Here is a 14993-nt window from a genome sequence, read left to right on the forward strand (position 1 = left end):
GCTTTAAGGCTTGAAAAAAAGCTCAGTCTAAATATATTACATGTATAAACACTAATTTGTAAGTTCCATTGAGACATTTTCCTATATACTATCATTTTCAGTTTTAAATAAAAATGGAGGCAGTTTTAAAATATAGACTAAATCTTACACAATGATGGATAAACAACTTACTTTATAAGCATTAAAAAATAGATGTAGTTGTATAGTGTTAGTCTGTGCAATAAAAGACAATGTTAAATATAACCACAAGCGGCAATGTTGGGCCCGAGCAACTCTGGTGCCATCTAATATTTCACTCTCAACATGGGTTGCCCATCAAATGTGCAGAACTAATGAGAGTGTACCAAATTTCACAACCTTTAGACACAGGCAGCACTAATTGCTAGGTTTCCATGTGGTGGATCTATGAATTTCCCCATGGAGATGAATAAAGTATTTATCTGTCAGTCTGACGTGTTGCACGTGTGTATCATCATAGTCATTCTCAGTAACCACTGAAGTTTGGTGTTCATCGAGGAACGCATTTTAAATTTATGACACATTTCCTGTTTATTTGGTGAGATAAGGGCACTTTTTTTAAATTAATATTTTTTATATAGATGGCCATAAAAAGTATAAATGCAAATCCAAGTTTCTAATCAATTTACTAGGGTCAACAGCCAAAAGAACTATGAAAAAGGCACAGTAATCAGTACCTTAATAGGATGCAAAATTGGTGCCACAGTCTTAATAGGGTTACTTAACTGAATCTGACAACATCGGACCTGGAAGACAGGTTTGTACAACGAACGATTTTTATGTCGTTTTATTAGAAGTGGATACAGATAAAAATAAAAATATTGCACCTCTCAGCCTCATTTTGTGGAGTGTTTTAATCAGCAGATGTGTTATGTACTATGCGTATTTCACTCTGTTATACATTACACATTCTTCAATGTCATTTATTATTGTTTGCCAGTAGTATCCAGCAGTAATCCTGTCTGTGGTGGCCCTCCTGCCATTATGATTCCCAGTACCAGTGTTATTGTGGCACTCCATTAGAACAGAGCTTTTCTCCTCCTCTGACAGCACAACTAGACAGAGATGCTGTCTACTGTAGAAGAGTTTGTTGTCTGTTTTAAGATGATGTGGAGAGGTTTCAGCTGTACAGTGGTGTGAAAAACTGTTGGCCCCCTTCCTGATTTCTTATTTTTTTGCATGTTTGTCATACTTTAATGTTTCAGATCATCAAACAAACTTAAATATTAGTCAAAGATAACACAAGTAAACACATCAACAATAAATGAAGGTTTTTATTATTAAGGGAAAACAAAATCCAAAACTACATGACCCTGTGTGAAAAGGTTGTCTGTCTGTTTTGCCTGATTTACCTGTATTGTACCTGATACTGTGGCATTTTCACTCTGCATTGTCTTACAGGTTTTAAATATGCACACCTGTGGGAACCCACATGTTGATGCTCCGTATTTTGTTCACAGCATAAACAATAAGTTGTTTTGACATCATGCACCATCATCATGAAATGCATTGCTCAGGCAAACGTAAAGCTACATCTTCCCCCTCTGAAATGACAGAAGCACAGAAAAATCATCACCCATGATAAAATTTGATTTTAGGGGGGAAATAGGGTAAAACAACTTGAGATTTTTTTCCTGAACATATCATGAATGGTCTTGTGTGTTATTCAAGTGGTAAACACACTCCCACATGTCATGATAAACTTTATGTAACAGTTGTATCAAGGCATCACCTCATTTACACTTACATACAAATACCACTAGTGGAAAGTGTTGATACTTTTAAAATAAGATTCATTCATTTATTTACTAGGATTGTCTAATTTTGCTGACGCGACTGTTGTGTAAATCGTCTTTCTGCTTCATAAGCTGATTTCATCATAGTTGCAGACCTCAGCACTTTCCCTCAGATGCTGGAAAAAGGATTCTGTGGAAAAACATCACCTGTCTTCTGCTTATAGTAGAAACAAAGCCTTCCCTTTAAATGTCAGTAGAAATCAGCATTGTCTTGTGGTCTACTCCCTGGACCTCACATTGACTGGAAACACTTGTCTTACCATAACTTGGTGAACTCAAATAAATAAGGGATTTACTATTACTACTAGAAACTATTGTGATTCTGAATATTTCTTACATTTGTCTAATCCATCGTTATCATGGCGGAGTCTGGTTTCCCTTTACCACCAGAGACTTACTGTTCACTGTGTGGAGACGCACTGAAAGAACCGGTCACCATATCCTGTGGTGATACATATTGCCTGGAATGCATTAAGATCTACTGGGACCAGTTTGACCACATGGGCGTGTACAACTGTCCACAATGCCGTGCAACTTTCACACCACGGCCTGTGCTGAGACGTAACCTGCCAGATGTAAACCACGAGCCACGGCGCCAGCCTCCAGAGCTGACACCATTCCCCTACATGCACAGGGAATCCTTTTGCGACTTCTGTGTTGGCCGTCGCAGCAGGGCTGTCAAGTCATGCCTCATGTGCTTGGCCTACTACTGCGAAACCCACGTCAAGCCGCATTATGAGTCGTCTACTTTCAAGAGACACAAGCTGGTGGATGAGACAGGTCACTTGGACAGGAAGATCTGCCCGCAGCATGAGAAAGGCCTGGAGCTTTTCTGTCGCTCTGACCAGATGTGCATCTGTGTGCTGTGTACTGTCAGGGAGCACCGCAGCCACAACATTACCTCAGCAGAAGAGGAGCGCAATGAGAAACAAGTGAGTCTGATGCCTGAACTCTGTAAGACAGTATGTCTAACTCATTTCTGTTGATTTTGAGCCTCATAATCTACATCAAAACTGATTGTTACTCCATTAGAAAGTCCTGGTGATCACAGAGTCTGAAGTCCAGCACATCATTCAGGAACGGATGAAGGAGCTGCAGGAGCTCAAACATAATGTGGAGGTTCTTAAAGTAAGCTCAGCCATAACTGAATTCTACATGGTAGAATGTACTGGGACATTGTTTCTGTGGGACTAGATATGATGTGAGATATTTCATATGAATCTCCATTGATAGATTTGATTTGATTTTAATTTGGTACTAATCTTAATATTAAAAAATGACACTTACGGTGCCTAAATCTTCCTGACAAACTTCACTTTGTAGAGTTGTGCCCAGCGAGCGCAGACAGAAAGTGATAAAACCTTCCATGAAATGCTGCAGGCGGTGGAGCGCTGGAAGACTGAAATCAACCAGATGATAATGGCCAACATGCAGGCTGCAATGACACAGGCTGAGAGCTATGTTGAACGTCTGGAGCAGGAGATACTCGAGCTGCAGCGCAGAGAAGCAGAGCTGCGACAGATCCTCGAAACAGAGGACAACATTCACTTCCTTCAGGTGCTGTGGTTTTGGACAGAAACATGATTTAAAAAACTGCTAAAATACTAAATAGCTTTTGAACTTTTGAATTCATTCATGGCACACCAATTAGTCTGGTATGGCTAATATTTGCTTTACAACCAATTGTGGTCAGGTAATGCTGCTTTTCAGTTTACGTGTCTGACTTGCTCACTGGAGTAAGAAGTTGTTGTTTTGTTGCTGAACAGAATTTTCCAACTCTGTGTGTTCCTCCTGAAGCCATGGTGCCCAAAGTGCTCATCAACCCTCAGTTCTCCTTTGGAGACATGAGCAAGACTGCCACAGAAATGAAGGAACACCTTGATGACATCTGTAAAAAGGAACTGAGCAAAATCTCTAAGACAGGTTTGTTTCAGTAGATGATATGTACAATATTTTTTTTGGAATGTGAAAACTAAAAAACCTGGCGCTGTATGCTGTATTTACAGTCAGTGAAACCCCAGTGTACATACTTTTGCCAAGAAATGGAGACAAACGACTTAAAGGCAAGTGTCAGTGAACTGAATAATTTATAGATTTTTGTTAAGAACTCTTCCTTGAAATGTCAATTTCTGGAAAAAGAACACTGTACTTATATTCAACATGTCTTGTATTCATATAGTGCCTTCCAGAGTAGATTTTCAAGAGCCGAAATCCAGGACTGACTTCTTGAGATGTGAGTAAAGTCTTTATGGTTCAGTCCATTCATCACCTGTCACTGTTGACAGAAACACAGGGACATCCTGTATATTTGTATGTCTACTTATAAAGTACATTTAGATATTTAGTTGTGGTGGATGAGGGTGAAGCGAATGACGAAGTAGATGTTCCACAATTGAATGTAAATATTTTTTTGCATGACTCTGCTCAGACTCCTGCAAGTTGTCATTCGATCCAAACACAGTCTACAAAGAGCTGGTTCTGTCAGATGGGAACCAGAAGGTCATGCGGAAGAAGACAGTCCAGTTTTACCCAGACCATCCAGAGCGCTTTGACAGCTTCTCCCAGGTGCTGTGCAAGGAGCCCCTGACTGGTTTCAGATTTTATTGGGAGGCTGAGTGGAGTGGAGAGTTTTCAATTGGCGTGGCCTATAAAAGCATCAGTCGCAAGGGGAAGAATTCGCACAGCCTACTGGGTTACAATGACAAGTCTTGGAGCCTCCTCTGCTCAGATTCAGGCTACTCCGCCTGGCACAACAAAGTAGACCGAGACATTTCTGATGCTCCCAGGGCCTCGCGAATCGGTGTGTATCTGGATTATAATGGCAACACTGTGGCCTTTTACTCAATATCAGAGACTATGGAGCTTATTCACAGATTCAAAGCTCAGTTCAGTGAGCCTTTGTATGCTGGTTTTGGTGTGGGCTCCTCTGTTACCCTCTGCCGACTGAAACAGAATCCCATGCCTTACTAAGGTTTAAGAAAAGCTGTTGTGGAAAGAGTCAGTTGTGACAATTATAGTTAAATAATCTCTCTTAGATTTTTATGTTATTATGGCCATAATCTGCATTTTCTTGCAATATGTGATAACAATGTCTATCTGAATGTCCATTATTTTAGATCTGTGTTTATTTATTTTGTTAAAATTTCCGGGAAAATGTCTATTAATCAATACAGACACAGAAAGTAATAATGCAGTTCTCTAATGCATTATTAATGCATTAGCAACTGTAGTCCTAAATTCAACTGTATTGGTTTTATGAGTTTTTTTAGGAGATGTGACTGAATCTGCACATTTTTTTCTGTATATTTTGTGCCTTACAACTTTTCACAATTAAGGTGTAAAACAAAGACATTCAGCATCACAGCCTACATCTGTGCATGTGTGTGTGCTACTTCCCACCGGATGGCACTGTTCCCTTTTCTGCTGGTTTGTTAGTTAAACAGTATACATCCAATAGCATCATGTTACAGTGAGAAACAGGTTTGCAAGAAAACATCTTAAAACATATTATAATGTCAGTTACAGTAATGTCAGTAATAATGCCCTGAACATTTAATGATTTAATTCATTTCACGCTTGTGATTTATTAAAATCTACTTTCTTACTGTTTACTCATATGCCACACTGCTGTATGTTCATATATTAATAGCAACATTTTCCTCTTAATCATCATCATCTGTCAATTTTCAAACCTAGCATATAATATGTACTTAGTATTAAGTTAACCCTTTATTCTAATCTAGTATTGCACATTTGATAAGGGTGATAAAATATGTAAACTACCATAAAACAATGTTACACTTACACCAAAGTAGGAAATATTTCATGCTGTTATATCCTATTGGCTATGCATTAAACAAGCATGTTCTATTTCTATTATTTACCATGTTTGATCGTGTTAAATGCAAACAGGACATAGGCTCTACATATTCCATCCATCCATCCATCCATTTTCTGTACCCTCTCAATCCTTAACTAGAGTCCCAGGGATCTGCTGGAGCCTATCCCAGCTCTCTGTGGGTGAAAGGCAGGGGTCCACCCTGGACAGGTCACCAGTCCATCACAGGGCCACATAGAGACAAACAACCTCACACACTCACACTCACTCCTATGGGCAATTTAGAGTCACCAATCAACCTGACATACATGTTTTTGGACTGTGGGAGGAAACCAGAGTACCTGGAGAAAACCCACACAAGAACAAGGAGAACATGCAAACTCCACACAGAAAGGCCCCTGATGGGTTTCAAACCAGGAACCTTCTTGCTGTGAGGCAACAGTGCTAACCACTTATACACCATGCTTCCCCCCTCTCTACATATTCAATAATATGATCTCTGCCCTATTCATTAATGTTATACAGACAGCTGCATTCCAGCACAAATGTCAGCATTTTATTATATATGTATAATTTGAGAAAGAAAGATTTTGCGTTACCTTCCATATTTTGCACATAGCACACATTCATAATACTTTATGCTGAGCAAATATTTTGTTCAGTGCCTATAGAGACAAGAGACTTCCTCAAATGCATTCAAGTCATCTGACTTGGTGCATGCTGTGAAACCCAGAGCATAAAAACATCTATACCTTGGTGCTGTAAAAGAGGCTAACTTAGATCACTTACATAAGCATTTTAAAATTTTTAATCAACTATTAGCTTTTCCCATTTGGAGTTGACACTGGGACAGTTTCATAAATGAATCAAATAGAACTCTAAAAATCAAAAAGACTAAAATAGCCTGTGTCCTTAGTGAAAATGAAACCCTATTACAACTAGTTACATGGGTTTAAGTGTCTGTAATATAAAAATACTCTAAATAAGACAAAAGAATAAAAATGGAAAATGCGTATGAACACATGATGAGCATGTATAGTTTGTTAAACACTGGGATGTTTTATTTTATTTTTTTTTGACAGTTTCAGTGAAATACCAGTTTAGGACAAAACATGCATCAAATTTAAAAACAGAGGATATGGGTCATACAATAAAATATTAGGTATTACTGTATATAATCAATATTCTAGGTTAAATGGTTGAAACATTCTTGATAGGTTTTCATATTTTTATGCAAGTAGAAAAGCAAGCAACACAAATTCATCATCACTCTCCTACAAACTCTTTAAAGCCATTTATTGTTTCTCTTTGCTATATAATATTCTTTACTAAACGATATGCTACACTGAAAGAGGTGCAGTGTCTTGAAAAAGGCAGATCATAATAACTGCATTATTTTAAAGATAGTTCTCGCCCTTTCTCTAACGATCCACAGTACAAAATCTGGGCCTGGACAGTCAACTTTCAAACTATACTGTCAAGTTATCAGGCATTGAAGATGATATATTCTGTGTACAATAGGATTTAATTCTACATATTTGATGAAGTAGGCTGCACGGTGGCTTGGTGGTTGGCACTGTTACTTCCCAGCAAGAAGGTCCCTGGATTGAAACATTTAGTATTGCTTATTTGGGAAAAGAGCACAGTTCAAATAGGAAACTGGTGTCCTTGTACTCTTGAGTTTATAGACCACCTCACATGGAAGCACTTTCTGTTTAGATCTCGTCTTTATGTCTATGACTTTAAAGATCTCATAGGGAGGAATCAGTACTTCTCCTTCTGACTCCGTATACTTAGAGTAGAGTGAGATATCTGCCCCAAAGCATGTCTCAATCTCAAAACATGACTTATCACCAAATCTTTCTTGGGGGTATTTACCCAATGAGCTAGAGGCAAAAGAGCCAAAGCGAATCTCCATGTTGAGAACATTTTGGCTGAAATGAGTGTTAACTCTGCGGAAGACAGTGAGACAGTTTTCATGTTTCTTCTTAAGAGCTTGAAGGGCATCTGTCAGGAAGAAATGAAGCGCGTGATAGGTGAATTTGGTATTATACTCCGATCTCTGGGTTCGAACTGCATTATTGAAATCAACATATACATTTGGTTTTTCGAGAGTGTAAACATAAATAGCCAATGCCTGTTCTTTCTCCAGTCCTGTGGAAGGTCGCCTTTTCTTTTTATATTTCTTCTTGTAGTTAAGCTCAGCATCATCCCAGGCTTTTGTGAAGTCTGAATTTATATTTTTCTCATTTGGCAGGTATACCTCACGCGCTTTGGCCTTCATCTTATCATTGCAACCCTGGTACATGTCATCAACAGATTTCAGAGCCATGTCCAGTGGTATGATATGTTCAGCAGGGTGCTATAAAAAAGGTATAGTGAGAACCTGGTTAAACATCACTTCATTAGTGCTTCAAAAGCAATTCATCCAGCATACACATTACCTGTACACTTCCTGTAAAGACTCCATACATGATTAGAACAGTTGCCCAAACTGCCATTGTTGCCATCTTCCACCAAAGTAGAAACTTGGTTAGACCACCTGTGGAGTGAAGCAGTGCTTCGTAGTCTGTCTCTGCAGTCTTCCCTGATGAAGTGGGTACAATTGATTTATATAGGAACCAGTTAGTGTCACACAAGTGTCAGATAAGACAGCTCATTAGCATCATACAAGAAGGAAGAGACAGTTTAGCAAGAAAATATGACCATAAAAGGAGAGATGAGAGGTTTTTGCAGTCCTGCCAGTTTAGAGTACAGCTAAACATCTTCCAAGCATGTGACAGTTCAAAGCCAATATACAAATTTCCCAGCCCTGTGGTAACATTGCATTAAGCATTGCATTAAAAGAACTAAAAAGAGTGGGAATAATAATTTCATGTCCATAAAAACAATTATACACTCTTCAGTACTAATTCTCATTTATTTATTCTCATTTACTTCCTTTAACACTTGTTGCACATTGCAGCCACTGTGCAACGTGTTTTTTAAACTTTTTTTTCTATATACAAACTTTTTCTTTCAGCAGTTCATATTTTCAATAAATAAACACAATCACTGATTTGAAATGGCTTTTGATATTTACACCAAAGAAAAACCTATTCAATAAATCACTTAATAATAATTAATGTAAGTGTTAATAAGTAATAATTAATGCACATCATCATTATGTTAACTTACCCCATAGGTGGTTAGCATTTCATTATACAGTAAGTAGTTAGGGAAGTTAGACATTAGGTGTTAAATAATGACAGCTCTGTAGTGTCAAGTACAATAAAGAAGAGACAGTTTTGCAAAATAAAATGACCAAAAAAGGAAAGGGTTTAATTTTGCTGCTCTGACATCTGCTACAGAGCATGTGACAGTTCATAGCTCTGAGGCAGCAAAGCCTTCAGCTGATGGAACGAGAGCTAAAAGTTCTGGTCTAATTAAACAGACAGTTTGACTCAACTATCTGTGTGGTCTCATCTCTCTCTGTTTGAGGTTTGCAGGTGTGGCAAGTTTAAGTGTCAAGCAGCTTTTCACATTTGACCCATTATGTCCTTTATCTTGCAACAACAAAAAAACCTCAGTGTATCATACCTGAAATGTCATACATGCTGTACCGGGAAATCAGGATTCACAGGAATCAATCAGGAAAAAAAACATAAAATAGTCATGCAATAACAAGCTAATCATTGCTAACTCTTAAACATATGCAAGTCATAAGAAAAGACTAAGAAAAGACCTCATTTTGCAAACAAGATTCCTGATTTTCTGCATAAGTCATTTTCAGGAAGATTGTTTCCCCACTAATGCAAAGAAAAGGGAAGGAAGAGATTAGCGAGTTACTACAGACTCTTTTAATAGTTTCATGCACATCCTTAAACACGTTAATAAAATAACACTTCTCATTTTAAACACAAGTTCACTACCCCCACTATTTTTGATAAGGTATGAAGTCTGAACAAGCACAGTATTAAGCAAAAAAAAAAAAAAGCTACCTGCAACTAGTAGTTGTGTGGTAGCATTTAGTGTGGTACATTACTCGAATAAGCCCATGAGCTTCAAGCTCTTCCAGTAACACATGGGAAAGCTCCATGTATGTGATACATTTCTCAATCAAATCAGTGAGAAACTGTTTTCAAAACTTTGATTTGTAGTATATGTTACCACGAAAGATTTTAAGGAAAATTAGCTCATTTTGAGGTAATTATATTATTAACAAAATAACAATTATTCATTGAGTTCACTAAGCTAAAGCTGAGCTAGCATTATTTACACACACATACAACTTTACAATATAAATTGTTCCTTTAACACACTACTATCCCCTCTTTAATTCATTGGCTATTTCAACATCAACACAGTCAGCATTAGCACCAGCAGAGCACCCAGCACTGTGGCCACAAAACACTTCTGCCTGAGCTTTATAAGAACCAAAGAAGTTATAATCAGCAATATCGCATATGCTAACATCATCCCAACACTGCTTGGATGCCAGTGTGTTGTCGCAGCTGCAAAATATGGTTTTATTTGCCTCTGATTCAGTTTGCAATTTAAATCTCTCCTTGGTGTTTTGGTGCTCTGTAGCTTGTAGACCACCCTGCACCATGGGTCATTTGTCTGAACGTCAATGATTCTGAAAACCTCATAGGGAGGAATCAGCACCTGTCCTATGTGATTTATGGTGGAGTAATATGTTATATCAGCACCAAAGCATGTGTAGATCTGAAAACAAGACATGTTGCCATTAGAACCAAATGCCTGTTTAGTTGAAGCTGCCAGTGTGAAGGAACCAAAACGCATGTTTGTGTTGATGACGTGGTTAAACTGATTCCACGTCCTGTGATAGGTGGCTCTGCATGCTGTCTGATTGCGATGCAGGATTTGAATGGCTTCAGTCAGGTAAAAGTAGAAATAGTGGAACTTAAATCTGCCTGTGCCATAGGCATGTTTCCCTGTTTTCACTGCTTTGTTGAAATTTTGTTGGACGTGCTTCACTTTTGTGTATATGTACATAACTGTAGTGTGGTCATTATTCAGGTGCTTGTGCACAGGTTTCTTTGCATTTCTTTCAGCTGAAGCCCAAGCAATACTGAAGTTTCTGTTATAATGCCACTCAAACACACCAAACAGGTGGATCACAGAGGCTGTTTCTGATTGGCAGCCATCAAACATGTCGTCCACTGAACTGGTCGCCATATCCATATCCAGAGGTAAAGGGCCAGTCTTAGTTTCCTACAATGACAGAAAAGAGACAGCTACAGCGTGGAAAATCTAATATTACAGAAGTTTTGAAATGTGTAGTGTATGTTTTAAATATTTTTTCTGCTCTTCCAGACACAAATAAAAAAATTGCACATCTAAAAGAAAGACTTGTCATCATACCTCAGCAGGATTCTGAGGCCACCAGAGTATTAGAAAGAGGTCATAATACAATAGGAGTGCCACTACTAGCACCAGACACCAAACAGTTGCCCAGTTTCTCAGTGATATCAGCTCACACCATGGTCTTTTCTCAAACTTCATATCTGAATAAAAAAAACACCTCTTAGAACTAAAAACAAATATGAAAATATTCAGTTTTTTTCAATATTCTGGTTATATCACAGTCTGTTGTTATTCTATTTTCATGCACAATGACTCATTGCCTTTGTATGCTTAAATCTGAGGGCAAAGTACCAGCCCACAGGCTGAAACTTAATAGGTAAGCAATAAACTATAACCAGGAAGCACACAGTAATCTCCTGTTGTCTGAGCCATCAGTCATTCTCATAGCCTCAGATCCTCATATTTTCCACCCTCCACGTATGAAATCAAAATGTTTTGCATACCTTTTCTTGTTTTCAGTAGCAGCATGGTATCCCTTTGAGGAAAAACATCTCAGAACGCAGAGTGTGGTTGCATTGTCAATAAGGAAGTTCCAGTTTGCAGCATTTACAGGCAAAGCCACACAGCACATATGTTCGTTTAAACCTTTGCTCAAAGGCACCAAACAAATAAGAATCTTATCTTTTACATTTAGTGTTTGATGAGAAACTATTTAACAAAAGAAACTGCTGTGTGTATGTACGTATGTGCCATGTGTAAAGGAAACCTTTGCTTCATGCTGGCTCTGTCATAGCCCTGTTTGCATTGCCAGAGGGAGGTCCTACTTGTGGTAACACTAGTAAATCCTGTTCTGTGGCTCGCTCAAGTAACAAGAGTGAGCCATTTAAGTGCAAAACACAAAAGGTACAGAGTTAAAGAGAAGGCATGTTTTATGTTTAGTAAGGTCTTAAGCTCATCTTCTTAGATAACGCTTCCTCGTAGTGCTGCACAGGATGTGGTAAGTTATATCCAAGTGTGTCTTTTCTCTCAAAATGTAAAGGGTTTACTGAGGATTGAAGTGAAGACTCAGCAACCAAAAAGCAAATAATCCTGATTTGCAGTGGCACACCTTTAATTGGTTTTACAGTACATCAACTATGATGGCTTTTAGACGGAAGGCCATAAAGATTGTAATGCATGTATAGTACACAGATGTGAGTGTGTGTTGAGAGAGAGAGAGAGAAAGAGAGAGAGAGAGAAATATATTTGCTATCAGGAAGGGAGATGCAAAACCACAGTGATTCGAGGGCTGCTTCACTCATTTCCTTTTCTTGTAAATGAATACAGCAAAAACAGTTACTAGAGAAAAGACATACAAACTTATATTATAGTTTACTTATTGGTTTATAGGTATCACGCATCTATAAAGTCCGACCTGTGCAACCTCATTCAAGGCTCTTTCACACATTGTAGGGGTGGTTCCAGGACAGACAATATGAAAACATTTGATTTAAAAGAAATCCACCCCAGTCTCAGTTTCTGTGTATTCGATGACAGATTTCCTCTGTTGCAGATGCATTATGTCTTCCTGGGAGAGCGAAGCATGCCAAAGAAAAACCTTATCTTCATGCACAATTACTTCTCTTGTGCTTTTGGTGGGGCTTCTGATGTTTCTTGCCATATATCTAACACTCAGCTGGAAGGATATTATTGGAGAGGTATTTTAAACATTGACCAACATTATACTTAACACTATATACAGTAAAATGTTTGTTTGTCATTGAACAATATCAATGTACAGGACCTTTGGAAGCATAATATGAGTTATTTTGATCACAAACTCACAACTTTTACATTTGAATGTTTAAAGTGATTCCCTACACCTTAAATATGTTTGCTTTTTGAGGGAAAACAAAAGTGAATTGTGTTAAAAAGGTCCCAGCTTAATATACCTGGTGTATATCACCATCTGCTGCATAAATGTTGAACAATCCATTTCTTTTCATTTCAGAGTTATGTTGAAGGTCCGATGTACGACTCCTATGACAACTGCACATCCAAAGCTACAGTTGTGAATGATGAAGCTCTAACACAGAGATGGGACTCGAGTTCAAATTTCAGTCCAGCCTGGAGAGATGCGGAGCAAAAAGCTATAGAGCCTGCACACACGTACATGAAGAAACACCATTCAGTTGCCATATACTTTGTCACACATATGTTGAAATCCACCAACCAAGACGGTGCGACTGCAGAAACAACTGGAAAACAACTCACTGAGACATTTGAATCCCGCTCCCTTTTTGTGTCCCTAAGTGAAGCCATTCAGATTCTGAAGCACAGTCAGGTGACATGTATTAGTACAAATTACAGAACAGAGACCCTTTTAAATCTGATCTCCTCTAAAACACACATTCGGTTCAGCACCTTCATTTTAGGTTCTGACGAGTGGAACTTTACAAAGAACGCTTCATGTTTTGAGGTATACACGTGTTTTGGTGCTGATGTAACATATTACTCAGCCTCAAAACAAAATAAGCAGGTGCTGATTCCTCCCTATGAGGTTTTTAAGGTCACTCACATCCAAACAGACACACAGAGATGTAAAATCATCTACAAACTAAAGAGCAACTTGAACTGTGTTTATGACAGGGAAAGCAATATGTTGCATTCAATATCTGCATTAACAGTCGAAGGTTTCTGGGTAATATTCACCATCATTTGTATTATTATTGTGTCTCTTCTGCTACCCTTTGTCATAGTTAAGGTGTTGGACTACCACAGGAAAATTGAAATTTACAGGGCTTCATCTTTGCACAACAGCACTTACACTCCTGGAGTTTTTTAAATTGAATAGATGATAATAACATCCACAATTAACATATTTATACTTGATATCTATACATTTGGGAAATTATCATACTTTCACAAAAAGGGCTACCAAAGAGATCAAAAACATATAATTCTTACTGATACTATAGCCAGGCATGTGACATTTAAATATAAAGCTGGGACAAGCCAAGTGTTACAGTTTGCTCTTTGCTTGGGTGAGAGAAAGATTTAAATGGAGCTTATAGTTACTTTAGGTTGGGGGTAGGAAATGGTTTTCTGTAGGAATGTTCTTCCTACTTTTGATTTTATGCTGTTTTGATAACTGAGGAATGTTATTTAACAGTTTAATCTTTGTCACAATCATACAAATACTTCTCCAACATTTCACAATCCATATCTGCTGTACCAGGGTGCTACTGTGAACCCTGTCTCATTGTCTCAGTTGACTTAGAGGTATGTATTTATTCTGGGCCCAGGAAACTGACATCTGCTTAGCTGTTTTTCCCCCACAAGTCATCAGAATCAGTATCATAACTGCAACGAGGACAACGCCAGTCACTTTTTTCCAGTAAGCACAGGTTACACTAAGGCTATCTACAAACAGTGAGAGACTAGAGTCTCTAGGACGGGAGAGTCTGACATCACGGTGACATTACAGTGACCTTTATGAGTTTATAGAAAAGTCACAGTGATTCAGAATAATTCATATACGTTTCAGTAAATTTTGCAACAGCACAAGGCTTTCTTTATGCAAATAAAGGTTTGAGCTACTAATGACGTGTAGATTTTTTTCTTTGGTGTTTGATTTGATTAATTATATCGCAGTCAGGTTAACACAGGAATGACACTATAGTACCATCATAACACTAAATCCTATCCTTTCCTTTCCTTTCCCTACCCTGTAATTTGTATCAGTTTTTTGCCCCACAGTGATCCTACCATGTCATCATTCAGTGGCCTTGGCCCACTGTGGGATTATCAGTGTTATGACAAGGCTCTTGTGAAATACTCAATGACACCCATCACTAAATTACAAAAAGAGAATGTCATAAATAGGGTCATATCTAGACAGACTAGTATAGTACTGATAAGAACAATGCAATGCAGGCACAACCTATGGGGCTTGGCTTCTAAAATAGTACAGTATTAAGGGCAGTAAGAGGCCATTTGACATTTGTTGTGTAGTTAAAAAAAAATAGAATCAATAAACATAGATATCTCAT

The 14993-nt window shown here is 38.1% G+C and overlaps 4 protein-coding genes across 5 annotated transcripts; 2 read left to right on the forward strand and 2 right to left on the reverse strand.

Annotated features, from left to right (window-relative positions):
- The first annotated feature begins 2051 nt into the window (after positions 1 to 2051).
- ftr84 (finTRIM family, member 84) lies at positions 2052 to 4957 on the forward strand. 2 transcript variants are annotated; one of them, XM_026303767.1, is made up of 7 exons: positions 2052 to 2746; positions 2847 to 2942; positions 3138 to 3371; positions 3581 to 3737; positions 3821 to 3877; positions 3994 to 4047; positions 4243 to 4957. In XM_026303767.1, the coding sequence occupies exons 1-7, from the start codon at positions 2174 to 2176 to the stop codon at positions 4782 to 4784; spliced, it is 1713 nt and encodes a 570-aa protein (XP_026159552.1). In that variant the 5' UTR covers positions 2052 to 2173; the 3' UTR covers positions 4785 to 4957. The 2 variants fall into 2 exon arrangements, with proteins under 2 accessions (XP_026159552.1, XP_026159553.1); XM_026303768.1 differs by having other exon boundaries at positions 3195 to 3371.
- Positions 4958 to 6688: 1731 nt separating this feature from the next.
- On the reverse strand, positions 6689 to 8309 carry LOC113128770 (erythroblast NAD(P)(+)--arginine ADP-ribosyltransferase-like). Its single transcript, XM_026304313.1, has 2 exons — positions 8097 to 8309; positions 6689 to 8014 (listed from the first exon to the last, which is right to left on the reverse strand). The coding sequence occupies exons 1-2, from the start codon at positions 8160 to 8162 to the stop codon at positions 7268 to 7270; spliced, it is 813 nt and encodes a 270-aa protein (XP_026160098.1). The 5' UTR covers positions 8163 to 8309; the 3' UTR covers positions 6689 to 7267.
- A 158-nt stretch (positions 8310 to 8467) lies between these two features.
- Positions 8468 to 11914, reverse strand: LOC113128768 (ecto-ADP-ribosyltransferase 4-like). The gene is made up of 3 exons (XM_026304311.2): positions 11466 to 11914; positions 11020 to 11162; positions 8468 to 10869 (listed from the first exon to the last, which is right to left on the reverse strand). Exons 1-3 carry the CDS (start codon positions 11488 to 11490, stop codon positions 9979 to 9981), a joined length of 1059 nt encoding a protein of 352 aa, XP_026160096.1. The 5' UTR covers positions 11491 to 11914; the 3' UTR covers positions 8468 to 9978.
- Positions 11822 to 14547, forward strand: LOC113128769 (ecto-ADP-ribosyltransferase 4-like). The gene is made up of 3 exons (XM_026304312.2): positions 11822 to 11959; positions 12515 to 12659; positions 12953 to 14547. Exons 2-3 carry the CDS (start codon positions 12522 to 12524, stop codon positions 13784 to 13786), a joined length of 972 nt encoding a protein of 323 aa, XP_026160097.1. The 5' UTR covers positions 11822 to 11959; positions 12515 to 12521; the 3' UTR covers positions 13787 to 14547.
- Positions 14548 to 14993: the final 446 nt, after the last annotated feature.

The sequence above is a fragment of the Mastacembelus armatus genome, chromosome 1 (genome assembly GCF_900324485.2).
Source record: "Mastacembelus armatus chromosome 1, fMasArm1.2, whole genome shotgun sequence".
Taxonomy (NCBI): domain Eukaryota; kingdom Metazoa; phylum Chordata; class Actinopteri; order Synbranchiformes; family Mastacembelidae; genus Mastacembelus; species Mastacembelus armatus.